This window comes from Lepidochelys kempii, chromosome 26 (genome assembly GCF_965140285.1).
Source record: "Lepidochelys kempii isolate rLepKem1 chromosome 26, rLepKem1.hap1, whole genome shotgun sequence".
Lineage (NCBI taxonomy): Eukaryota > Metazoa > Chordata > Testudines > Cheloniidae > Lepidochelys > Lepidochelys kempii.
Window position 1 is genome coordinate 2,125,980 of NC_136405.1, and position 26,065 is coordinate 2,152,044.

At 59.7% G+C, this 26,065-nt stretch overlaps 1 protein-coding gene across 1 annotated transcript in view; it reads left to right on the forward strand.

The window, feature by feature from the left end:
* LOC140903645 (G protein-coupled receptor kinase 5) overlaps nucleotides 1-18,293 on the forward strand; it is a 62,154-nt gene extending 43,861 nt beyond the window's left edge. Inside the window, exons 4-16 of the mRNA XM_073325249.2 lie at nucleotides 6,529-6,606; nucleotides 7,013-7,113; nucleotides 7,243-7,335; nucleotides 7,429-7,492; nucleotides 8,266-8,406; nucleotides 8,793-8,983; nucleotides 9,615-9,652; nucleotides 10,492-10,581; nucleotides 10,815-11,023; nucleotides 11,701-11,838; nucleotides 12,327-12,464; nucleotides 13,184-13,315; nucleotides 13,860-18,293. Coding sequence (XP_073181350.2) covers nucleotides 6,529-6,606; nucleotides 7,013-7,113; nucleotides 7,243-7,335; nucleotides 7,429-7,492; nucleotides 8,266-8,406; nucleotides 8,793-8,983; nucleotides 9,615-9,652; nucleotides 10,492-10,581; nucleotides 10,815-11,023; nucleotides 11,701-11,838; nucleotides 12,327-12,464; nucleotides 13,184-13,315; nucleotides 13,860-13,979 — 1,533 coding nt within the window. The 3' untranslated portion in view covers nucleotides 13,980-18,293. The remainder of the gene's footprint in view (nucleotides 1-6,528; nucleotides 6,607-7,012; nucleotides 7,114-7,242; nucleotides 7,336-7,428; nucleotides 7,493-8,265; nucleotides 8,407-8,792; nucleotides 8,984-9,614; nucleotides 9,653-10,491; nucleotides 10,582-10,814; nucleotides 11,024-11,700; nucleotides 11,839-12,326; nucleotides 12,465-13,183; nucleotides 13,316-13,859) is intronic.
* Nucleotides 18,294-26,065: the final 7,772 nt, after the last annotated feature.

A 26,065-nucleotide genomic window follows, 5' to 3' on the forward strand; every position in this document is an offset into this window, starting at 1 on the left:
CTGCCCTAGCCCCTCATTTGTTGCGATTCAAGGTGTTGATTTCAATTTTGCAACGTGAAGCATGTGGCTTCTGATGTTGCAATAAAATTTCGCATCCAAATGTCACCCGGAAAAATGGGGAGAACGTTTTTACTGAAGCCTTGGTGAAATTTGTCCCTGTTCTTGACCCAGCTGTGATGTCAGTCTCTAAAGCTCCAGACTGTTTGAGTCTGGGCTGCTTTAGAAGCAGTCTTTTCTATTTCATACCGCGAGCAGTCCCTGCATTCCCACACCAGCGGCTGACAACGGTTAAGCATCACTGTGCACCAGGGTGATCGCCACGTTATCAGACCGTTCTCTTGCATACCTGGAGAGGAAAAATGTCCCTGAGCTATCATGCTGGAGAACTAGGTCTCTAGGCTAAGGCACAAGCCTCTGCCCTGGTTCTAATGCATGCTGTAACCACTTAGCTATGGACAGGGTAGGGCCCTCTGCTTGGGGAGTCCGTCTCCCACACAGCTGATAGAATGGGGGTCTTGTAGGGCACTGTAGGCAGGTCATATATTGCTTTACGCTGTTATCTGAGCTGGCAGAGCGGGGAACGCTTGGCTCAGTTAGCATGTAGAGTCCCTTTGAGGCTCATGTGAGTCACTCTGAGTCTGGGCGCACTGTAGAAACTGAAATGGAGAAGTTTCACAGACTCTGGCCTGCCCCGTCCATTCTCTGTGGATTGGGAGAGACAGTCCCTGGGGTAACTCCAGGCTGGTTCAGGATTCCAATCCTGGCTCTGGAATCTCCTCCTGAACTTGGGAGCTCTGCCTTGGAATGGCTGCATCCAGATACCCCTGGTCTCTGGCTCTCTGACCCTGATCTGGTGGGCACTGGTGGGTGGGCTACAGTTCTCTGGCGTCAGGTGGGTTCTGAGTCCTGTGTGCTCTCTCCCAGCTGGTGTTTGGTGCAATCATGAGGTCAGATTCGGTTTGGCACAGCCCAGGGGGAAGGCAGCTTTGAGCACAGCATCATAGAGATGCCCCCTATGCTTCTGCACTTGGGAAAATTCTCTTCTGGCCTCTTCCTGGGCCTGGTGTGCTGCCAGAACAGTGTCTAAGGCCGGGTGGGGGCAGAGCGTCTCCATTGGCCTGAGCGTCTGTGCATCCGCTGGTCTCATTTCGCTTGGAAATGTCCCTGCCTGGCCCTGGCAGCGATTTGCAAAGGGTGTGTGGCTTCCTGGCTGGGATTACGGGCACCCCGGCCCTTTGCAGTGTGCATGTCATTGTTCAGGCCGCGCTCAAGGCCCTCCGGGCATGTTGGAAATTACAGAGAAGCTAATGACCGCGGCAACTGCTAACAGCTCGGTAAAGCCTCCCCAATGCCCTTCTTATCTGTGAGAAGCCTGCGAACAGGGGCTAACCCCTCCGCACAGCTGTGGGTTTTCTCTTCCTGGCAGGGCTCCAGGTCTGTGCTGCTATTGCATACCTCCCAAGCCAGGCAGCCTGGCATCATACCGGGGCAGTGTGGCTCTGCATGCATGGAGTTCTGTCGTGAGTCCCGGGAGGGTACTCACCCCGCCGTCTCCATGCTGACTGTCCCAGTAAAGAAACCAGTTTCCAGTCTCGAGTATCGAGTAGTGTTTGTGATGCGGTGGGGCCCCGTTGTGCTGGGGAGCGGCGAACACAGGCAGTTCCTGCCCTACAGCGCCTACGATCTAACCAGGTGACGAGGGACCACGGGGGGAGCCCGAGGTGACACGGAGGTGGGTGCTATCGGTGTCACGGGCAGCAGACCCAGCACAGCAGTTGCCTAGCCATTGTCGAGTGTGGTGTAGGCCTCATGGTGGAAGGGAGCTGTAAGGAGGGATTGGGCCAGCAGTGATTACTCCAGAGAAGCCAGGTGAACAAGGCAGCGCGTTAAAGACACTGGTTAGGCTGTCCCCCACTCACACCTACCTGCCTTTTGGTTTCTCTTTCCAGTGGTTCAAGAACAAATTTTTATTTTTATTTTTTTTGAGTCCTTGCTGGTGGGTTTCAAGTGACCCCCATGACAGTCGGGGGTGGTGTAAAGTCCCGCCTGGCTTACAAGGTCTCCGTCAAGTTGGAAGAGAGTAACTCTGCCAGTGCGTTGCACCCACTGGGTGGAAGAGACAGGTGGGTGGAAAAATTGCAACCCCAAGTCCCAGCCCAGCACGGAGGTGGTGGGGATGTGGAGCAGCGCCGAGGGGTTTTAATGCCCAGTGTGTGTAGTTTGCTTGCTCTACTGGTGGACTTACAATTGTGGGGGCTCTGTCAAAACATGCATGGTGCACTGGGGTAAACTCAGGTCCACTTAAAGCCAGTTTAGTGAAATCTGGGCAAGCCCCAGTGTGGACACACTGATATTCACTTAAAACTGGGTATTTCAGTTTAGCTTGTGCCTGGAAATTTACCACTTCAGGCTAACTTGTTGAAAGCAGGATTAAATTAACATTTTGGTCCACACAGGGTTTGGCACCGGATTCCCTTGCTCGGCTTGCAGCCTTTCTGTGAGGTAACCCTGAGCAGCTGTGTGTGTCGTCCAGGCTTGGGTTGTGTTTCTGAGCCCCTCTTCCTGGCCCCAAGGTAGAGGCTGGACTCTCCTGCAGCAGCATTCGAGTTAGTGCAGTCGGTTTAGTTGCTGAGGAAAGTTTCACATGAGGCTATTCTCCAAAATGTGCTTCGGAGCCCTGATGAAATGGGTTTGGTCTTGTCACGAAACTGCTCTTCCAGCTGTCCGTCCATACGCTCCCCTCTCGGCACTGACGGTCCGGCTGGAATACAGGCTCTGCAGCCCGATTCTGCCCCTGCGGGGCCTGTGCAGCCCCATTGTCTTTGCTCTGGTCAAAGACCAGGCACCCCTAGTTTTCAAACTGGTCAGGATCCACAGCAGTTGCCGAGGGCCTGGCCGGCAGAGCCTCTGTTGCGGGTGGCGTTGAGTGGGGTGGAAGAAGCCTGTCAGATCCCGAGGGATGTGGGGACCAGGGAAGCGTTTTCACTCCCAGCTCGCTCCTTGCACAGGTAGAGGGGTGGGGCTTCACCTGCCTTGGAAGGCAACAGGGATTGGGCACTACGGGATGCTCCAGTGATCTAGCTTGACGTATCGCAAAGGGGAAAAGACGTGCCATGTGTAACACTGCGGTGTGCATGAGGCTGTCCTGTGGAAATGCTGCAGGACAGGGCCTGCGCCTGCCCGGTGCTGCATGCGGGGTCCTGGTCCCAGGGGCGTGCCTCTCTTCTTTCTGAAGGAAAGAGAAACTGCATTGCTTTGGTCTCCTCCGGCCCCTCCAGCGTGCTGCCATCCGGCTCCAATTGTGAGCGACCCCCACAGCCCCTTTGCACGGCGGGCTGGTGCCACTCACGCTGGCAGAGCTGGCTTGTCGTGTTGTTGACATCCACCCTGCAGCGTGGGCCCCTGGGACTTGCTCCGGGATTACTAGCAGTCTCTGCGCACATCCTTGCCGGGTGCCAATGGGCTGGTGCCTCTTCACGGAGTGTGTTTTTCTTGGCACGTTGGCTCACGGAGGCTGCATGCCCAGGGGCCCTTGCAGGCTGTGCTGGCTTGTTGCTGGTGCTGGGGTTTGTTGCCTCTTTATGAGGCTGGCTGCTGGCGGGAAATGTCACACCACGTAGGGAGGGGAGGGAAATCACCTGGGGCCATGAGGAGGCCCACGAGGAGTGTCATGCCTGCAGTGCACCGGGTCACATGTGGCACTGATGCCAGAGAGTTGCTTTCTGTCCACAGATGAATCGCTGACCTTGCGGATTGTCCTCCCCCGGGGGGTGGAGGGGTCCTAGTGGATTAAAGCAGTGGAGGCTGGGAGTCAGGACTCCTGGGTTCTGTCTCTAGCTCTGGGAAGGGAATGGAGTCTAGTGGGTTAGAGCGGAGAGGAAGGGGGCTGGATGCTGTCCCCAGCTGTAGGAGCAGGCATGGGGTCTAGCAGGTTAGAGCAGGAGGCGGGGAGTCCAGACTCTTGGGTTCTATTTCCTGTTCTGGGAGGAAATGTGGCTCTGTGGCTAGCGCAAGTGTGAAGCCACTTGGTTTTATTTTAGACTCTGCCACTCACTGTGTGATCTTTGGTCCTGTCACTTAACCAATCAGTGTCTCAGTTCCCCATCTGTAAAGTGGGGCTACGGACAGCACCCTGGGTCGTGGGGGCTCTAACTGCCAACTGCTCTTGCTGTATCCTGTCTCGGCAAAGTGGACTGGTAACAGCTTGGTCCCTTTACAGCCCCCTCCCTTTCCCTAGCTTCTCGGGGCCTCAGTGGTCCTGCCGGAGCTGCCCTGCAAGGAGACCCCCCAGTCAGCGCTGTAGTTCAGGGCTGGCTCGGAGAGGCTTACTCAGCTCCTCATGGGACATTCCAGCCTGTTTGTTTCTCATGGCTGTCATCCAGTGGTCTTTTTATTAAGGAAAACACAGATGTCACTTGAGCCTTGAGAATGAGGGCGACCCGTGAGCCATCCCCGCTATGCTGGCCCTCCAGAGCCTATTTCCGTCCTTCCTGTTTAAGGCGGCCGAAGCCTGGGACAGTTTTGAGAGCACCTGCTCCGTTTTATTCCCCTGGTTGGCTCTCTTCCCAGCCCCCCTTTATTAGGGGACCGGGTGCTTAGCCAGCTTCACACCTGACTCTGCTGCACTATGGGAGAGGTGAGTTCTGACCGAACCCTTCGCCCGCGGCTCATCCCTGCCTCTGGGGGTCATTCCTGTGTCCTCCGTCTCCTAGCGCCCGGCCGAGTTCCCAAAACACTGGCCGAGGGAGCAGCAGGTCAGATTTTAATAGCCGCAGAGCGTGGCTCTTGGAGGAAGGCAAACCGCCAACACCCAATGGGGAGGCGGAAATCAGGGAGGAATGCCAGGAGGGGCTTGCAGGGGCCCCATGCCGACAAGAGCAAAGTGGGAAGGAGACACCAGGGAGGTTGTCCGGGTACTTGGCCCAGGGTAGGTTTTTCCTGGTGCGGTTGGCTTTTTAATGAGGGTTTGGCCCAAAGTCCTGGCTGCTCCTGTGTCTGGGAGCTCGTCCCCTACTCTCTGGCGGTTCAGACCCTGCAGGCCCGTTAGTGTTGGCGTTAGCGCCAGGTGGGTCACCGGAAGAACGAGCGGCTCTTGGGCGGAGTTGGCAGAGTCCGTTGCTGCCTAACAAGCACCGTCATGGGGGTGACCGGGGTGTTTGAGCCCTGGTGGGGTCCATGCCCGCTTGCCGGGGGGAGCTGAGCAAAGCCAGGTCTCCCCTGCTCCTCCTCCTGGAGCTGTGTCTAGGAGGCCTAGCAGCGAGTGCTTAGCAGAACCCTGGGGTCCCCGAATGTGGGTGAATCCCCCCGAGCAATGTGTCACGTTAGCTCTCCCCAAGGCAGTGTGCGAATCCAGGCTGTTCCGGCTGGCGGCTCCCCCGCCTTCGCAGTTGCTCGTTGTTTGGTTATAAATGGCTCCCACTGTCCGTACAGCTGTTCCTTTTGTTGGGCTGGTGGGTGGGAACATTTGGCTGTACACCCCCCGGCCACGCTGGCTTCCTGCCTGTCCCGGGAGCCGTACTGCAGGGAGGGGATGGTTAGCCCAGTGCCGGTCACCCTGAGTGTGGGGCAGAAACCCACGAGCATCTACACTCGCCGACAATAATGTCATGCAGGTAAATGCAGTCAGGCCCTGTAGGGGTGCCCAGGTCACCTGGGAGCCGTCCGGGGCACCAGCCATGATGCCATGACAAGCAAATAGGTGCTGATCCCATGAGCTGCAGCCTCAGCCCCAGTGGTGCCCAGCACAGGGACTGGGTCTGTACCTGGGGAGTGTGAGCGCTGCACAGAGCTTGTCCCAAGACCATGGCAGGCAGGCCTGAGCTGGCAAGGGGTGTCGTGGCCAGACAGGGGGGAGAGCGTCTCGGCAGAGCTCCAGCACAAAGGGCGAGAAAGGTCAGGTCAGGCCAGGCCTGCTGGCCCTGGGACAGCTGGGGCAGGGCCTGGTGCTGAAATCCCTTCACAGCCCGGTTCTGTAATGCTGCCGGCCACTTCAGCCGTGGAGCCCGTGCTTGGTGCCAGTAACCCCCTGAATCCAGGGCAGCGTGTGGCCCACAGGGTGGAGAGAGGCGAGGGCTGGCGCTGCGGGGTTTGGGAGGAGTCCCAGGCCATCCAGTCTTGTCTCCAAGGCCAGGTCCTGATGTAAGGGCTGGAGGGGGAACCATGGTGCCTCCAAGCACTTGGCAGCGTTCCCTCTGTCAGGAGGCTCCCTGGCAGTGCCAGGCAGTGGGAGGCAGAGGTGTGGAACCAACCCGGTGTCTGCCTTGGTGGCACCCTCGCCCTTTGGTGTTGGTGCCATGGTGACATGGCAGAGCCCTGTCTTGCCCATTGCTGGGGGGTGGGCCCTTGGGGCCAGCTTCACAGCTCTGGGCTGTGCCTGTTTGGGTCTGGGGTTTTGGTTTGAGCCAGGCAAACCCTGGTGTGGTTCCAGCCAAGGCTGGAGCGGTGCTGAAATGTACCAGGCCTTGCAGAACAATGACCGCTGGACCGTCCAGCCCGGCTCAGTCTGATGCCTCTTTCTGCCCCGCCCAGATCGATTACGAGCTCTCTCCGGATGAGCGGCGCAAGGAGATGGGCGACGAGATCATCCGAAGGTTCTTTAAAAGGGAGGTGAGTGTGTGCCCGGTCCCCCCGCCCCCCACGGTGAGCACAATGGGGAAGGAGGCAGGCAGAGGCTGGCCAGAGGGAAGTGTGTCTCTGCCGAGCAGCATGCGCTCTCTGTGAGGGGAGGGTGCCCCTTGCTGGCAGCATGGAGAAGATGCAGGTCTGCGTCCCTGCCGGAGAGTGGGGTCTCAGCTGCACTTTCTCTCACGCTGCCCTTGCTGGGCTAGACAAGGTGTGAGGAGCCTCGCTGTAAGGCCCTGGGCTGCCTGGGGCTGGGCAAGGCAGCTTGGTGTCTCCCATGATTCCTACCCAAGAATCAATCAGGTAGGTGGAAAATACCCAGGTGGGGAGCTGGCTGGGCTTGGGGGCTTCAGCCAGGACTCAGACCTGCCGTGCTCTCCTTTCACCTCAGTCTTCAGACTACATGCCGGAAATCAGCCAGGCCCTCATGAAGCAGTGCATGGAGAACCTGGAGAAAAGTGCCTGTAAAGACCTCTTCAGCAGCTGTCTGGCGTGAGTACTGGGCTTGGCCTTGAGCGGCGCTGTGCGTGATACAGCGTGGCCATGATCCGCGGCGCTGGAGAGGGGTCCTCCAACGGGGCAGCCGGGAGAGCAGAGCTAACATCCCCTTCTCTCCCCTAGTCCTATGCACGGGTACCTGAGCGGAGCGCCCTTCGCCGACTATCGGGACAGCATGTACTTCGACCGGTTCCTGCAGTGGAAGTACTTGGAGAGGTGAGTGAGGGCTGCTGTCTCCGGGCTGCATTCGACTGAGCTGAGCTGGGATCTTACGGGCCTTAAACACGCCTTGCGGCTTTGTCATTTCAGGCAGTCGGTGACCAAGGACACCTTCCGGCAGTACCGGATTCTGGGCAAGGGGGGCTTTGGAGAGGTAAGGCTGTGTCGTCGGAGCGGGGGGCTCAGGGGCTGGGCAAAGGCTGGTTTCCCTGAGGCGTGGCACAGGTTCTCTAGCCTTTGTGGAAAATAATCCCCTTTGATGGCAGCACCAGCCCGGCGGGCACTGGTGCCTGGGAGATGCTGCCAGCTGGTGAGGCCCTGGCCTCCAAGCACTGCTAGCCCCAGGAGCACTGGGCAGGGGCCTGTCTGCCAGGCTGAGGGGGCCTAGCCCAGAAACGAGGTGATTCAAGCTCTGAGAGGCCAGTATGTGGGCATAGCCCTGTGGTGAGGGGGATGGGCACAAGGGCATTGTCTGTCCCTGTCCACCACGGGGGAGTCTGGGGCTAGTCGATGGGAACGTGCAGCTGGGCCCTGCTGGCTGGCCCTTGGGCTGGCTTTGTGTGGCCAGGGGGCTGCTTGGGGCTGGGTGAGTTGAGTGGCCTGCACTTGGCACGTTGCCCCAGATGCAGAGGAACTTTGTAAAGACAATTGGAGCAGATAAGTCAGTTTACTGCCGGCCAGGAAACCCCACGATCCCCTGGGGGAAGGCCCCTTGCCTTTTGCCCAGATGGGATCAGGAAGCTGAGTTGTTGCCCGAGAATCTGTTCTCCTGGTGGCTCTGGACAGAGACGTGGCTTTGGTAGGGCTGGAAGGATAATGCCAGGCCCTTGGCCCAGGGGTCTCCTTCAGCTAGTCCAGTCCCATCTCCCAAGCACCAGGCACTGCCCTTCTCGGCCTCCTCATGCTGCGCTGTGTCTGTGTCTCCAGGTCTGCGCCTGCCAGGTACGAGCAACAGGCAAGATGTATGCCTGCAAGAAGCTGGAGAAGAAGCGGATCAAGAAGCGGAAAGGGGAGGCCATGGCCCTGAACGAGAAGCAGATCCTGGAGAAAGTGAACAGCAGGTTTGTGGTGAGTGTTGCTCTCCTGAGAGCTGGGCTCCCAGCCCCTCCTGGTGCTGCTGCTTCCTGCCTCCTCTGGCTCCGGGATGGTTCGGGAGCCCTCCTCCCTGGAGCTGGCCATCGGGGGGACCCTGCTGGGTGTCAGTGGGATGGAGACGCCCCCACTCTTCATCACGTGGGTTGGGACTGGCTGTGTTTGTAAAGGGGTGGCTGGGTTTGAAGTGAAGCACGCAGAAGAGGGGTGCCATGGGGACCCAGCTGGCATGCACCCCTGTGCCCTCCGGTCCGTACAACCCAGCGACTGCCCCCACCCGTAACCCTGATGCTGCCATGGTGACAGGCAGCTGTTGGAGGCCTGCCTGTGGCGATGGTGCCAGCTCTGGGGCGTTCTCGCAGGTCAGCCTGGCCTACGCCTACGAGACGAAGGACGCACTCTGCCTGGTGCTGACCATCATGAACGGGGGTGACCTCAAGTTCCACATCTACAACATGGGCAACCCCGGCTTTGAGGACGAACGTGTCGTCTTCTATGCGGCCGAGATCTGCTGCGGGCTGCAGCACCTGCACCAGGAGGGCATTGTCTACAGGTGAGCGGGCCTGGGGCAGGGGGCCTGACTCGGGCCGGCCATGGCTCCCCGCGAGAGCTGCTGGGGAGGAGCTATGCAGCGGCAGTGCCCGTCTCCAGGCAGCAGACTGGCAGTGCCCAGGCTGTGGGGTCAGGAGCATGCCCTGTCCCGCTACTGAGCACTTGCTCACCCAGGGAGGAGATGGTCCCCGAGGCAGTCCCTCTCTCTCTCCCCATGCCAGGGGCTGCAGCGCCCCTCCTGATCAGCTGGGCACTCACGGAGTTCTGCATGCCGGCCCCGGGCCTCCCCTTCCCTGCGCTGCTCTGTGCCTGTCCTTTCAGGCTCTGCCCGCTGTCAGGCCACAGCTTTCCCCAGGCCTTGGGTCTGTGCTCCTGGCATGAGATGCTGGGCCATGCCCTCCCTCTTCTCTGACTAGGATCTAGCCCATCCTCACAGCCTGGGATATGAGACCCAGCTCTCACGAGTTAGTGGCACCAAGCTGGCCAGCAGCGTCCGAGTGGCTCTCTGGGTCCCCCAGTGTACTCAGCTGAGCCAACGAGCCCCAGCTGGCATGCACTGCACGTGCGAATGTAGCCGTGCCTGGGCTGCCCCGGTTGTCTCATTCTGAGCTGGGCCTGTCTCTCCTCCCCAGGGATCTGAAGCCAGAGAACATCCTGCTGGATGATGATGGTGAGTGGGGAACGTCCGGGGGGAGCTGCCAGGGTCTACACGGCCCCTTCCCAGGCTGGTGGGAGCATGAGCCCAGCTGGCTCCTCCTGGCCGTTCCTTGGCTCTGGTTCTCTTCACTGCGTCGGCTTGCACTGCGTATTCCACCCCGGCTGGCACCCAGCCCTGAGCCGCCTCCGGGGCGGGGGACGGGCTCCCTCCTGCCCCGGCTGGTACGGCTCACCCCACAAGCTGGGAGTGGCAGTGATGGCCTGGAGGCGGCCCCAGAGACAGCAGCCCCCGATCCACATTCATGTCAGGGTGAAGGGGGTAGACAGGTCTGCTGGGGGGAGCGGCTTCAGGCTCTAGGCATCGGGCCTGAGATGCCCCCCTGGGAGCAGTGTCTGGGCCCACGTGGGGTGGGGGCAGTGACTCCCAGGTCAGACTAAAAGTGGAGGCTCTGTCTGCTCCGCGCTAGGGGGTGCGGAGCTGGAATTCCCCACCCCGCCCCGTGCTGCTGCGCTCACCCATTTGCTGCATTTCGCTGTTGAGGTGGTGCCATGCTCGGGGAGGGGAGGGGACGATCGTCGTGTTTAATCAAGCTGGCATCAAGCGCTCTGCCCCCTTCGGGAGAGACATCGCATGCATTGCTTTTCTCCTGAGGTCAGTGGCTCCCTCTGTTCCCCTCTGGGACTATCTTCCCGAAACCCATCTCCTTAGAATAGCCCAAGCAGCTGATGCCTCAGTCCCCGAAGGGCTGCCTGCTGAAGGGAGGCAGCAGGCCATGGAGCTGGGAACCCCGGATGGCTTGGGAGTGGTGGGCAGTCCCACCGCTGAGCCTTCTGATTTCCCTCCCGCGGCAGGACACATCCGGATCTCGGACCTGGGGCTGGCCATTAAGATTCCGGAGGGTGAGATGATCCGCGGCCGCGTCGGGACCGTCGGCTACATGGGTAGGTGTTGGGGCTGCCCGTGCCAAGGGTAGAGCGGGAGGTGGCGGCTGGAAGCCAGCGCTCTGGGCCGGGTGCTGGTGTCAAGGGGGAAGCCGCTAGGCAGGACGGCTGTGCTCTGTGGCGGGGCCCTTCTCCCACCTGTGGGCAGCCTGGCCTCAGGGCCTGGCTGGGAGCCGGCGAGTGATTCCGAATGGGGTTTGTTTGAGGGCTGTCCCCTGCTCTCGCCCCGCCAGCCCCAGAGGTGATTAACAACGAGCGCTACACCTTCGGCCCGGACTGGTGGGGGCTGGGCTGCCTGATCTACGAGATGATCGCGGGGCAGTCGCCGTTCCGCGCCCGCAAGGAGAGGGTCAAGCGGGAAGAGGTGGAGAAGCGGGTGCGGGAGGAGCAGGAGCTGTACTCCGACAAGTTCAGCGAGAACGCCCAGGCCGTCTGCACGATGGTGAGTTGGCAGCTGGAGCCGCCGTGCCCTGTGCCCCTCCCTCAAGGCCTGTCTGTCCGGAGCGGGGGCCGGTGTCCAGGCCTGCTCTGCTGGGGGCCCTGCCGGCAGGGCCAGCTTTGTGAGTATGTGGCTCCTCCCTGACCCCAGGCGCCCGCTGTCTAGAGCCTGCTGCTGCTCTCAGCCGCAGACACTACCCAGCTTCCAGCTCTGGTGAAGAGGGGAAGCGCTGAGAGGAAGTCCCACGCCCCGAGACGTGGCTCTGCTGACCCACCCCCCGGGGTAAACAGCGTTGGGTCGAATTCTTCCCTCGACCGGGCGGCCGCCTCTCGGGGAGGTGGGTTAGCTCCAGCTGCGGGAGGACGTCGCTGCCGCGTTCAGTGTGTGGACACCGCCCCAGCCCCTCTGTGAATGGTGGGTGATGAGACTCTTGTCTGTGCAGCGTGAGCTCGCCAGGCAGGGACCGTCTCGCTGGGGCTCTGAGCTCATTGGGGCCTGGAGGTGCCCCGTCCGTACACAGGCTCCTCTCCAGCCCCCTGCCAGGCCGGGTGCCACCCCCAGTGCTCTCCTGCGCGCCAGGCTGTGGGGGCAGCGCTGGGTCGCTCCGTCTAGCCCGCTGCGCTGCGTTCAGTCCGCATCACCCCCCCGTGTGACCACGGGGCCTCGGTCCGTCTCCCCAGCTCCTGACCAAGGACCCGAAGCAGCGACTGGGCTGCGGGGAGGACGGGGCCGCCCAGGTGACCCAGCATCCATTCTTCAGGACCATCAACTTCAAGCGGCTGGAGGCCGGGGTCATAAAGCCGTCATTTGTGCCAGATGTAAGAGCCCAGGAGGGGCAGGGTGGGGGCAGAAGGGCAGGCAACATGGCACAGGCCAGGCATCGGCGGGGAGGGCCACAAGTCAGTGCTGGGCCAGTGGTGATGGGCTGATCCTCCTGTGGCTGCTGGTTGAGTCTGAGGGGGCTGCCTCCCCAGCCCAGGGGAGTGGGCCCTGGAGCATGCTGGGGGCAGTCAATCCCCTGCCCCATGCTGAGCGCTCTCTGTGGGTCATTCAGCTCTGGGGTATGGGCCCTGGGGTGATCAGTCCCCTGCCCCACGCTGAGCACTCTCCGTGGGCCCGGCACTTCCCTGGGGCGGTCAGTCCCCTGCCCTACGCTGAGCGCGCTCTCTGGGTCGTGCAGCACTGGGGTATGGGCCCTAGGGCGGTCAGTCCCCTGCCCCATGCTGAGCGCTCTCCATGGGCCCGGCAGTGCCCTGGGGTGGTCAGTTCCCTGCCCCACGCTGAGCACTCTCCATGGGCCCTGCAGCCTCGGGCCGTGTACTGCAAGGACGTGTTGGACATCGAGCAGTTCTCCACCGTCAAGGGCGTCAACCTGGACCAAACAGACAGTGACTTCTACGCCAAATTCGCCACAGGCAGCGTCTCCATCCCCTGGCAGAATGAGGTACAGGGCGGGGGGAGGGATTCAGCCATAACAACCGAACTCCCCCCTCACCCCACTATGTGTCCCTGCAGACAGTGCCCCCATGGCTCTCTCTGGCACAGCAGCTGGCAAGGAGGGAGGCTGAGTCCATATTGCTGGCCAGGGGGCTCTGGCCTGTCTGCTTTCCCCATAAGAGGATTGGTGCCCTGATTCCCGAGCCCTCTGCCTCCGTGCCAGGGCTGTGGGGCGCGCCAGGGTGTGCAAACTCCTCTCAGGCAGGATTGGTGGTGGGCTTCCCTCTTGGGCAGCTGGTTCCCACGGCAGGGTCTGGGAGGAAACCATGCTGGGGTAGAGCCTGGGGGAGCTGGGATCCAGGCCTCTGCCCTGCAGCTGCAAGCCCTGAGGAGGGTGGGTGGGAATGGAGGCTGGGTGACCCAGCAGGAAGGAGCTGCCCTGGGAGGAGGGGCAGGAGCCCCATGGCTTAAACTGAGGAATACAAAGAGCCTGATCCTGCCCTAGCCCCATGGGGCTGTCCCTCCTCTTGCTGGCTCCCAGGGATGGCACTAGTGTGCTGTCACCCCAATGCATCCAGCTTGGCCAGCCCCCTGCTCCCAGACACACAGGGAGACTGCCCTCCCCAGGGAGCCTGCCTCTGATCGCCTGGGGGACGGTCCCATCTCTGGGCTGCCTGTGGCCCCGGGCGCCTCCCGCTGAGCTTTCCCCTGTGCGCCTCTCCCCAGATGATCGAGACCGAGTGCTTTAAAGACCTGAATGTGTTTGGACCAAATGGGTTGCGCTCCCCGGATCTGGACTGGAAGCAGCTCCCCGAGCCCCCCAAGCGCAGCCTGCTTCAGCGGCTCTTCCGGCGGCACGTAAGGCCCGTTGTGTGTCCTGCCCGCGGTCCCTGAGGTGTTTGCCCCGCCCTGGGACCCTGGCCTTGCTGGGGCTCCCCCATGCACTGCAGCAGGTGCTGGAGACTGCCCCGCTCCACGCCTGCTTTCAGCCAGCACCTATAGCCAAGGCTGGCTCGACGCTGACCCACTCCGGCCCAGGGGAAGCCAACGCCCCTTCAGACCAGCAGAAGGCATCTCATGGCTGAGACTGGCCCGGTAACCCCCCGTCAGCTGTGTGGACGCCTTTGGCCCACGCCGGCCCCGGCTGGTTTCTGTGCCGTTGGTATGAAGGGCTCGGCGTAGCCAGCCCTGACACTTCCCTCTGTGGGTGGGTATCTCTGCCCAGCTGGGCTGCTGCCCTTGCAGACGTCCTGGCACTGAGGGAAGGTTCCTGGGGTCTCTCGAGTAGCCCCTCCCCTGTCCCTTGCCTTCCTGGCCAGGCTGATCATGGGGGAGCCCGTGGCTCGCAGGCGGGAGTGGCTGAGCCCCTATCTGACGCTCTCTGTCCCTGTCTCCCCCGCAGCCGGCGGACTACACCATCAGCACCAACACACACTCCAACCTCACAGCGGGCATGAACTCGCATCCGCCCATGGCCAACTCCGCCGGCCAAGGCCGGGCCATGGCGCAGGCGCCTTCCTGACCCCCCTGCTCCCATGGAGACCCTGCTCCGTTAGAGCCAGCATGGGCAGGCCCAGAGCCCGCCCGTGGAGCTGCCGTCCTTGCCGTCTCAGGGTTACCGTGGATGTGAAGCTGAGGCTGTTGGCGCCAGAGCTGGGGTGAGGGGCTGTTCCGTCACCCTGCCCTGCTGGGCTGAGTCACTCCTGGAGGCCGAGTGGGAAGATGCAGCCCCAGCCCAGGACTGCGTGCCAGATACTCTCACTGCACCTCACCCCATCCGCCTCGCCTCTGGGTAACCGGAGCCCTCTCAGCCCTGCTCCCGGGGGCCCGTTGCGCTGGCAGGACCTGGCACGGCCGCATGCCAGACACAGACTGCTCAAGGGAGCCTGGATCCATCTGTGTGTTCACGCGGGAGGGTGGAGTCGGTGTTTGTTGTTGCCAATAGCTTCCTTGCCGTGATCACTGGGGTGGCCTCTCCCAGCTGCTCCCGCTTTGTCCCCCCAACGCGGTTCCTGCGGCAAACCCTGCCCTGGGAGGTACTGTCGGCATTGTGCCCACCCTGCATCTGTCGGGGAGAGGGGGGCTCCCCCGGTGTTACACCCCTGCCTGTGGGGTCTGGGTGAGAGGAGGGGCGGGGCTCACAGCCCAGGTGGGAGCCCCTAGCTGCTCAGGCTGAATAGGGGCTGGCCATAGCCAGCTGGCTGCAGAGACCCGGGGCAGGTGTGCAGGGTGTATTGTCACTGCTCGGCTCCTCTCAGTCCCGGCTGCAGGTTGGGATTGAGGGGCACCAGCAGGGTTGGGGAAGCCCAGGCCGGGGCAGCAAGGAGGCTGTTTGAGTGGAGTAGGACCCAGGGGCCCTTGAATTTGGGGTCACGAAGGCCATCAGTCAGTTGCACCCACGCTCCCTTGCTGGAGAGAATTGGTGAAGGGAGCAATGACCAAACCCCTTCTCCTCTCACCCTCCCCGCAAACCCAGCACCTCCGGCTTCCCGCACCGCTTCTGTTCTCTAAGCAAGTGTCCCAAAGAGTCAGTCAGTCAGTCCCCCTCCGACTCCTGCCCCTGCCCTCGGCCCAGCGGGAGGTCGCTCCTGATTCTCTCAGCTGCCACCTACCCAGGGTCTAGCAGCCTACGACGATAGTTCATAGCCTGGCCCAAAGGGTGAGACTAAGACCCCCTGACCCTGCATGGGAGAGTCTTGCCATGGGACTGGCCACGGGCCCCTGGGCTGCCACTTGCCTAGGAGCAAGCCATGGCAGGGAAGTCGTCTTGGCTTCGGGCTGGAACGCAGGCGGCTGGGAGGTGCTGTGGGCTCAGGTGGGACCTGAGCACTGTTGCTGAGTGGGGATGGAGGGGGGGCAATCTGTTTTCATAGCACCTGAGCCCCAGAGCTGCTTGTTGTCTCATGGCGAGCATTTGTGTGCTGTTAGGGGCCTGGCAGCGTGCAGGGAGCCTGGCACTGGGCCAGACATGGGCTGTGTTTTTATCTTTAGGGTCTGTTCTGGCCTTGTGCCTGGGAATCTGTCACTCTTAACATATTTGGTGCTAAAGCAAGAGCTGCTCTCAGCGGAAGAAACTCGGGCTGTAAGCAGGGGAGTGAAGAGTTTTCCATGGAACCCACCCCCTAGCATGAACTGCTGAATGCGCACCCAGCATTCGCTCAGACTTCAGCGTGACTCAGATGTCTTCATACAGCCCTGGATGCCTCTTTGCTCCCCTGCTGAGGTCAGAGTAAAGACCCCCTCTCTTGTCCCACTGGCTGGTGTCCCCACCCCCTAGGGCTGGGTAGGGAAAGAAGCCCCCAGTTCTGCCTGGTGCTAGCGACATCATGAGCTGTGACAAGGGAAACGCTTTTCAATTCCTCTTTATGTGAAACAGTTCCTTCGTCTCCACCCCCCAGGTCAGTAGTTGCCAAAAGAGCTCCTTTGCAAAGGCTCCTCTCTCGAGATTGGCCCGTGAGGCTTTGTTGTCCCAAGAGCCGGGGCTGGCAATAACAGACTCCTGAGCCGTGCCAGATCTGCCAGGCCGAGAGTGGCAGACTCGTTGCACTTTGTGGCTTTGCCCTGATTCCAAGTCCAATGCACAATCCCCCTTTTGTTCTCCGGCCTCACCGCTCCTTGGGGAACTCGATGGCGGGAGTGGGCCACAAGGTCCAGAGGGGCATGTAACCCAGCTCTTCCAGCCCCAGCTGCTGGCTGTTGAGGGAGCTGCACGTTCTGCTCGGCTGCTTGGCTCATCGGAATCCAAACAAGATGCTCCATGTGGACAATCTGCCCCATGGGACTCGTGTCCCAAGGGAGGGGCTCTCTGATGTGGGGACCAAGGTTAAAGGCAGGCTGTGCTGTGCAGTCCCACTCGAGCTCTCCCTCTCATCATGCCTAGAGCAGCGGGTAAAGCTGGCCACCCAGCTGACCCCTGCCATGGTCCTCTAGGCCTGACCAGAGCCCACCTTGAGAGCCGTGCCCCAAAGATTAGCCATTTCTGTCTGACTGACACCTGCCCCCTGTGGGAAGAAAGGGTATTACAGCCTTATGCTCCTCCCCTTTCTCAGCTGGAGCGTGAGCCATGCCTGTGGTGACCTCAGCAGGTCCCACATTCGAATTACTTCCGCGTGAGCATGTCTCCTCTGGGGAGGGGGAATCTCTGGGAGCACCTCAGGGTGATGGGGTTCCAGGCCTGGCTGGACTCCTGATTACTTGGTGGTTGTGCGGGAGGAATCTTCACCTCTCCAGTTTGGTTTGCACTGGTGGAACTGGGAGCTGAGTCCCTGCTGGTGGCAGCTGCCATGTAGGCGGGCTGGGGCCCGTCTCTCACCCAGCTTTGAGCCCGGCCCGCACGACAGCTCTCGCCAGTGGGGCTGTGGTGCTGGTGACTTGTGGGTCCCATCTTTGCCAGTGCGGATAGAGCTGTCATTGCTGGTGAAATGTAGGGTGATGGCACAGGGGTAAGGCTGCTCCCAGGGAGCATTGCTGGAGCTAAGCAGTTGGGGTCTGCGTTTGGTCTCTGGAAGTGTCTGTGTCCCAGGCATTGGCTTGGCTGGACTGGCGTGGATCTCGCTTTGCCCTGGTCTTGGCAACCTGCTTGGCTAGAAGTGCAAACAGATCGGGGGACAACAGTGCAATGTTGCAGGAGATTTAGATGCATCAATGGAAGATGTGTCTAAATCCTCTAGACTGTTGAACAGCCTCAACCCAAATTAAAAAAACACTGATCCCTCTGCATTCAAGTTACCAACAGGAACCGAAACAGAAAATGGTTGCAAAAAGTTGTATTCTTGTTTCCTTCATGCATTTCGCTCAGCTTGGAGGCAGAAATTAGGTGGGTTTCACTTCCTAGTTCTCCAGAACCAGCCCAAGATTGCAGAGTGTGGGTTGCAAATGCTGCAGGAGGAGGTGTAAAACCAGACTAGGTGTAGTTCATTGACACTTTCAGGCTGCTCCAAACAATTGTTAAATTCTGTGAAACACTTCATTTAGGAAAAAGTAACTCTTGGGCCTAGATGACATGACTGTCCCTCTGAAAAATACAGACTGATGGCTTTGGTGTAAATGAACTGGGAAAGATTGTTTCAGATGCCATGTCTCTTATCCCTGGAGCCTCAGCAGACATCCTGAAATAATCCGTGCTTGGTTTTTTGAATTCTGTTTGGGGGCTGGGCAGAGAAAGTTTCTTGAATATGATTGTATCCTGCTCCATCTCATCGGAGAGGAAAGTGTGTTCTGATACCATTGAAAACAAGGTGTGTGAGAGAGAAAATGGGTGTGTTTGTTTAACAGACTGAGAACTGCCTTTTGCTGAAAAGATGCTCCGTGACCCACGGACCTTGTCCAGAGAGAGACTGTGTGCCACATGGACAGTGTCTGTTTCTATGCAAGGACAGGTTGGTGGTCTCATGCCAGTTTCTCCAGCGGGCAGCCCTGGGGATTCCAAACAAGACTGAATTTCCCCCTTGCAAAAGGACACCTGTATTTTTGTATTTTCCTTTCTCTCAACATCCATGGGCTTTGGATTGGTTTTTTACACTGTAAATTCCTGGTTCTGGTGTATTCAGTTTGGTTTTTGTACATTTGTAAACATTTGTAAATACTTATATGGTGAGTGCCTGGATGTACATTTTAAAGCTAAAAGCAGCAAACCAAGCCATGTGATGACTTGTACACTTCCATGTTTCAGGGATATTTTTATAGGGAATTTAAAACAAAACAAACCCAACCTCTCAGAGGAAAAAGGGGATGTCGCTTCACCCCAGTCGAGGAGAAGCCCTCTTACTCCGCTGTATTTTTGTAGTAAGCTTTTACAACTTTCTAATTTGTAATTTAATTACAGGACTATATTTTAGGTTGGTTTTCTTTTTTTCCGCTTCCATTTTGTAAAGCACTGAAATTACATGCGTGGTCATTTTTATTTTTTGGATTGTGCCCTTGTAACTTTCGGATATACAGGTAGTTTTGGTTTTCCTGCCCCCGACCAGTAACAATATACACACCTTCCCCTAGAAACATGAGTGCTGTGTGTATGTGATACTTTCCATTTCACTGATCAGCCACGCAAGTTTGTCAAAGCCATTCAGTAGGGAGTGCAAAGAAAAGGCTGGGTCCTGCAACCAGATCCGTGCAGCTGGACTCTTTGGGCTTCATGTGGGTGTTGGGGCCAGCCCAGGCAGGTGCAATCGCAGGATTGAGGCCATAACCTGCAGCAGCAGTCCGGCTGGCTGTCAGTGCTGCTCCATGGAGTGTAATCTGCAGGCTTCCGGCCTAGCCGAGTTAACTTCAACACACAAGAATCTTCTGAATAATGAGGGGAGAGAGCTCCTTCCGAGGGACGTTTTCCTGCAGCGATAACACTCCTTAGCTCCTCAGCCATGACTCCCAAAGCATTTAACAGAGGTAGGTGCCATTATCTATCTCACAGATATGGGGAAACTGAGGCACAGAGCGGGAATGTTCCTTAAGGTGTCTTAGGGACATGGTGACCGCATCCGCTGCTGTGCTCTCAGCACTGGCCCATGCTGCCGCTCTAGAAACGGAGGCTGTTGGTTCTCTGCCAGGCCCCCATGTGCCCTAGCAACCCGTCACTGGTGCTAGGGGTACATGGCGACTGCATAGCTAGGACTCTGCTGGTCTCCCCACCAAATAAGATGAGTCCCATAAGCCCTGAGCCCCTTCATCCTCCGTGCGGTTCCTGAGTGCTTCCCCTGTAGCCCATTAGAGGGGTAAAACGGTCTTTGAAACAACCCACCCGGCTTTACATGTCCTTTTTTCAATGAATTGTCACAGACCCCTGAGCTGCAGGGAGCTCTCTTGGCCACTGGGTGGCCCCAGCGGGAAGCAGTGCAGGGCTGTCAGATTTCAGCTCCGCACCCAACGTGGGGGCTGCGCCCCATGAGCTGGGCTCTCCTCAGAGTCTGGCCCGAGGCCCTGCAAGCAGGCCAGGAGAGGCTGAGCAGAGGGTGAATGCCAGTGCAAGCGGGCAAGGAGAGGCTGGGCAGAGGGGAATGCCAGTGCAAGCGGGGACCCTGGCAGGGAGACGGGCTCTGGTGGACTTGGCCCTTGCTAGGGGACACAGGTGTCTGCGATGCACACAGGCTGCTGCTGTAGCCCAACTGTGTCTGCAGGAAACGGGACACCAGGCCCAGCTTCTGCTCTGGCCCTTTTACCCCCTCTTGCGCTGCAGATGCCTGAGGGCCTGCTGCCCTCTGCAGAACTCCATGAGCCGCCCCTCCGGGAGCTACTGCCCCCAGCTCTCTGGGCCCCCGAAGTGACCACGCTGAAGACACGTCCCCTCTCTGCTGGACAGGAGCAGCAGCAGGGCAAGCGTCCCCCTGCTGCATCTCACAAGGGGGTAGCAGGGCCCATTGCAGCCCGCAGTGGGGCGGTTGGGGCGCTCCTGGAGTCCGGTGCCATTTCCCCCATTGTTGGCCAGCGCAGGCAGGGGGTTACGCTTCTCGCCGCTTGCCCAGGCAGGGAAAGGAAAGCGCCCCGTAGTGCAGACCCCTCGCCTACACCCCCCTGGGGCCAGTCCTGCAACCTGCGGTGTTGAGGGTAGCGCCCTGAGGGAGCGTTTCCACCCCTGCCGTGGGAGCAGGCCGACGGGGTGCTGGCTGGAGTGGCAGGCTCTGTGGTAGGGGAGGGGGAGCTGACAAAGGGGCCCAGCTGCCTGGAGGGGTGGGGAAGCTGGATTCTAGCATCTCCACACCCCTCCCTAGCTGCAGGGCCATTGGCAGCTCCCCGCTTCGTGCCGCAGCGTAGGCTGGTGGCAGGTCCTTGCTGCCCCGCCCTTGGGAGCGATCTGTGCTCCCTCCCGGCGCTCTTGCCCTCTGCACTGTTTCCACATGGCTCCCATGCAGCGCTGTGTGGGGAGGAAAACCAAATGGCAGTGCCCAAGCCCCTGCCCACCCTTGGTGAGTGGGTGGGGCAGGCCTGCGGAGAGCTAGTCCATGGATCAGCCTGCATCAGAGCCTGGCACAGGTTTCAGACTGAAGCCAAAGTCCTGTCTGCTAAAGCCCCTCACACACCTGCAAGCTGCTGCCTTCCCCCTAACGATCAATTAGCACCAGCCCTCTCCCACAGGTGCCACCAATGGGCCCCTGGTGCAGAGAGGGCTGAGCTCTTCTGCTTGTTCCTGTGGGAAGGGGAAGCTCCCAGGCCTACTTGCAAGGGGGATTTTTCCTGCAGGCTGTCTGCCTTTGCCCTCTGGCTAAAAGCCCCTGTCTGGAGCCCGGGAGAAGACTCAATGCCCAGCTCCTGGAGAACAAGGTAAACCACTGTAGTGACTGCAACTTAAAAAGCTTCCAGTACCTGCAGCTGGGGCTGGGACGGAGGCTACCGCAGGGAGCGGGTGTGCAGGGTTTGGAGCCTGGAGGCTGTTTCAGCGGCACTCAAGGCCCCTTGGTGCGTCCCTGCCCAAGAGAGCTCACAGCCGGACTAGCCAAGCCAGACCAAGGGAGGTCCTTATCCCCATCGACTGCTGCGTTGGCCCAGAGTAACCGAGGCAGCGTGTGGCAGAGCTGGGACTTGACCCTGTGTCTCCCGCGTCCCCGCCCAGTGCTCCATGCACAAGCCTGCCCTGCTCACCACGTGTGCTGTGTCCATGGAGGGGAGCGTTGTACATCGGGGCTCTCCCGGGAAAAGGCCTGACGCCAGCCCCACGAGCCAGGTCCTGCACCATGCCCACGGGCTAAGCAGCACTCGCTCCCCCAAGGTTGCAGGGAGGCTTTCCCCTTGGATTTCAGACTGCCTGCTCCACCCGTGCTGTCTGGGGGGTGACACCCGCCTATGGCGAGGGGCCCCCAGCAGTACCAGGTGCAGGGAGGGGGGCAGGCAGAACAGTCTCCCCCACTAGGTGCATGAGCTTGGCCCTTTGTCCCACGCTGAGACCCTGCTGGGCCTGGGGAGAGCTCCCTCAGGGCTGGCCTGCCTGGGGCTGCCAGCCATGGGTGTCGCCAGCCATGGGTGTCCAGGACTGTGCTGCAGTCCCTAGCAAAGACACAGTAGGCTGCTAGAAGCCACGATTTAGCCCCCTCTGTGTCACACTGGTGCAAACAGTGGCTGGGCCCTTAAACCATGTCCTCCACTTGGGCCGGATCCCTAGTGGATGCAAATCAGCTTTGCTCCACGGAAATCAGCAGCTTCCCTGACTTACATCAGCCGCAGAGCTGGCATCAGCGGTGTCTTGGCTTCACCCTCTTGCTGCTCTCGGGAGGGGTTGGCCCTGGCTGGCGTATCGGTGGCGGAGGGGGACGGCTGCAAGGTGGCAATCTCGTTCTCCTCGTAGACACCGGGGCTGGCAAGGCGGGGGGCTGGCCTGGAGTGGCCCTGGATCTGGAAGCAGATGGTGTACAGGAAGGCAGATAAATGCAGCAAGCACACGCAGCAGAAGATAGTCACCGCAACGATGGTGTGGGACTCCCACGGGGACGGCTCCGGGGCCAACGGAGACCATGTTGTGTTCTCACTGAGCTGGGGACCGTTCCCCAGCCCCTCTGTGCGGTTCATGGTAACCCGGGCCTTTCCTAAGGGAACACACATTCTGGCATCTTCTCAGCACTGTCTGGTTGGTAGCATGGTCTCATGGGAAGGGATTTCCAGGTACCTGCAAAGAGAGAATGCAGCAGCTCTGGGCTCCCCGTAATTAGCCCGCCCCGCCCCACCCTCCGAGTCAGAGAGAATGGGCTGGTTGCACCATGCCAGGCTGAGCTGAGAGGAGTCAGCCCAGCTGGGGATCCCGTTCTCTCAATGTATGTCCTGCGAGAGCCCTCTAGACATGCAGCCAGTGCGGGGCTGGCCGCCAGATGTCCAGAGCGTACGCTGCACAGTGGGCTGGGGAGAGGACAGCTTGGCCAAGGATCCTGGGGAGCCCTGACTCGGGAAGTGACCTGCGATCCTTGGTGTCTGTGGAGCAGGCAGGACCTTGGGATTCGAGGGCTGCGCGCATGGCAAAAGGCCCCGGCTGCTTGATGTATCCGCCTTGGAGGGAGACGGGGCTGGGATCCTTCCATCACCATCCCAGCCTGGGATGCGGGGATTACAGGGCTGTCAGGCCTGAGTTGCCTTCCTTCCCTGGGAAGCTCAGAGGGGTCAGGCCTGGTTCGCAGGCTCACTACAGCCCCTGCACACCGCTCTGGCAGGGAGAAGGAGTTTTAATATGGGAGCAGCTTATCTTCCCCCCTCCCCTTGCCAGGGTGAGGTGGGAATCGGGCCCATTGTTTCCAAATTCCTTCCTGCACCCTGCATTGGGGAGCCTGTTTGCAGCCCCACCTGGCTGGATTCCTCCAGCTGGGGGCTAGAATCAACCCCCTCTGCCCCTGCTGGGCCCTCCGTTCCTGGGGAAGGGTGCCCTGTATCTCCCTGAGATGGCTGCTTGCCAACTGAGCCCCAGGAGCCATACGGGTTGTGGCAGAGCTCTGCCGTGGGCTACCTTGGCTGACAGGCTCTTGTTTGGGTGCCAGACCTCTTTCCCTGTGGGCCCATTGCTGGCGGCTGAGCCGTGAGACTAGCGAGGTGAGTCACAGAAGCCCGAAGTGCAATGAGGATTGTGTGCCGTGGGTGTAGATTGCAGTGACACCGGGCTCACTTGGGAGCCGAAGTACAGAGCCCTTAAATCAGGGCTGCCCATGGGCTGCAGACCCCCATGGGCAGCTCCACAGCATGTCTTTCTTTAGGAGAAGGGCCTAATGCTTTGCTGGTGGTGTCATGTCTGGGCAGCATGGGGTGCTGTTTATGATCTGTGTTTAGTACATGGCTGAGGCCACAGAACACACGATTTCCATCCGTTTGCCAGGAGCTTGAGGCCTGTGTCCACAAGGCAAGAGTCTAAATGCAGCTGGTTGAAAACGTTGCATCCAAACAGTTTTCGGCCAGAAAATGCAGTTTTTGCAAAACGGTATCGACGTGGATAAAATCTCCCACGAAAACAAACGTTTTGAAACGTTTCTTTTGTTTGTTTTGGACAGAAAAAGTAGGAAATTTCATTTTGAAAAATTTCCAAGGCAAAATTGTCCAAACCCAAGATTTGAAGTGTCCCGTGAAAGGCAAGTGTCCTTCCGATTGGAACAAACCCCCTAACTTCTGCATGTCGCCATTTCCACCCTGTTTGGAGCAGCCCGAACTGTGAGCGCTTCGGGGCAGGGACTGTCTTTGTTCTGTTTTGAGCAGCGCTTCGCACAAGGCTCCTACGTACTGTGTACAGAGCACACGCAAGACTTTGCCCTTTGGAGACTACAGGGCCCAGCGTGCAATGTTCCAGCTTGATCCCACTGCCCTGCCGGGGCCCTATTGTCCATCACTGTGTCGAGGACGGAGGGTGAGCTGCATTGTAAAATGCTGGGGGGGGAGGCTGCCTTTTGAAACGGCCAGGGTGCTAGTGACCAGCTCTGGGGGCCCCGGCGGGGGCCCAGAACGGGCTCCTCCAAAAGCCGCCTGTTTTTATTCCTGCGCGTGCCCCTGCTCTGGGGGTGTCTGGGAAAGGTGACATCAGCCAGGCTAACGAGAGACTTGTCAATGTCTCTCGTAGGAAATGGGCCTTTTCTCAACCCCAGCAGCCGGTTGAGCTCCCTGCTCCCAGCTGCAGGAGAGAAGGCGAGGACCCTCCGGGATGTTGCTGCTGCAGTTTTATCTCTCTATGCAGTAGCACGTAGAGGTGACCAGGCTGGGCGCCATCATGCTGGCCGGGGGCAGATATGGGGTAAAGACTGGCCTGGCCCCAAAATGCTCAGAGCCTGCAAGCAAAGTTGTGCTGAAGGCTACAGCCGGATGGGAGATGGGAAACGGTCTGTTCCAGACAGTCCTTTCTGGGCCTTTCATGCTGGGAGCCTGGGGCCCGACTAGCACATCCCACCTTCCATGCCAGCCTCCACTAGATGATCCCGGTAACGAAAATGACAGCCTCCCCTACCCTGCATAACCAGCCAGCCTGGGTGTCCGACTGCCCGTCCCCGAGCGAGTCCCGAGGAAACCGGCTGCATCCCCTAGCCGGGAGAGCGTTAGCTCTAATGCTCTAGGCATCGGCACCTACCTCTCCCTCTCTGGTGCAGCAGTTGGGCATCTGGTGCTTCCAGCCACGAGTACCTTCTGTCCAGGCAGCCCTGCCTCCCACGCCTGTCTCCCCACCGTCCGGCTGCTTGGAGGCTCCCTGCAAATGGTGAGGAGAGCAGGGGAAATCGCCTCTGTTCCTGTTGCTCTGGAAACTGAACGAGCCAAAGAGCCCTCGGCTCTGTGTGAGGGTGGGCTCGGGCTGGGCTCGCGGCATCCCCCTGCAGCGGTGAGCCGAGCATGTGAGCCCCTGCTCTGCTCCATGGGGCCGGTGCTGGATCCTCAGCACTTTGCCACTTCACACCCCAGCTCCAGGCTTTACAGTGTGTCTGCTGTCACGAGCTGATTGAAACCCGTTTACTTCAGTACCTTAGCGGCTCAGCTCAGTTTTAGGGGAACCTGCTCTCCCCTCTTGGCCCCAGTGGCTAATAGAAGGGGTAGGTGATTGCTGCCCCCTACAGTAACCCTGGTCTATTGGCCCTTCTCCGCCACAGGTTTCCTGTGTGACCCTGGGCGAGTCATTGAGCTCTCTGTGCCCCAGCTCCCAGCTGTACACAAGGGATCATAGCACTGCCGTCCCTCCCAGGGGGGTGAGGAGAAAACGGTGTCAGAGCCAGGCATTGTTACGACAGTGAGTGAATAACCTGTCTTGGGTCACTCCTCTTTCCCTGCCCAGGAGCGTGTAGGCCTCGAACATCAGGGGCCCCGGGCTCCCCCGATTCAGAGCCTGACGTCCTGGCTCCAGACAAACCTGGCAGCTTGACGCTCGTGCTGTGGGCAGCCTGTTCCATCCTGGCTCTGAACTGGTCTCTCGGGTGGCATTTCTCCCTGCGCCTGCCAGCTGGGCTGTGCCACTTCACCCGGGCACCTAGAGCCAATCTGCCTTTGCGTGAGGAGCCAGCCAGCACGCACAGCCCCGCCAGTTGCAACTGCCCTCGTCCCGGGAGAGTCTTGGGTGAAACAACGGACCTTGCTGAGCAGGTCCTGCTGCAGCAAAGGCCACCGGGGCCCCATGGTGGGATGGTTTGCGCTGCGGCTGCTTTTTGTAAAATGGACCCTGTCGCTATGTTCTGAGCGCTGAACGCCCACCTGCTCGCTTCCCGGGACTCGACTGCTCGACTCAGAAGGTCTTGCTGGAGCTGAGGGCTCCGGGAATCCGAACCCTGCCGCTCCGAGACCCAGACTCACGCTGCTTTGGGAGGCGAGAACATTGATTTGAAATCGGTGGTGGTTCGTGCTGCGCGCAGTGAGCTGGCCTGTCCACATTCAGACAGCGCTCCTGTCTTAGCAATCCCTCTGCTGCCGGCCCCCGTGCATGTGTCACAGGGGGCCAGCCCACCATCCCTTCTGGTCTTACAACTCACACTAGCGTCTGGGACCAGGAACTGCAGAGGTGGCTCTGTCCTGAGCTCTTGGGGGTGGTTTTGGTTTTGGATACTTTTCTAAACAAAAGGAACAGGAGGACTTGGAGCACCTTAGAGACTAACCCATTTATTGGAGCATGAGCTTTCGTGGGCTACAGCATCCGATGCATCCGATGAAGTGGGCTGTAGCTCACGAAAGCTCATGCTCCAATAAATG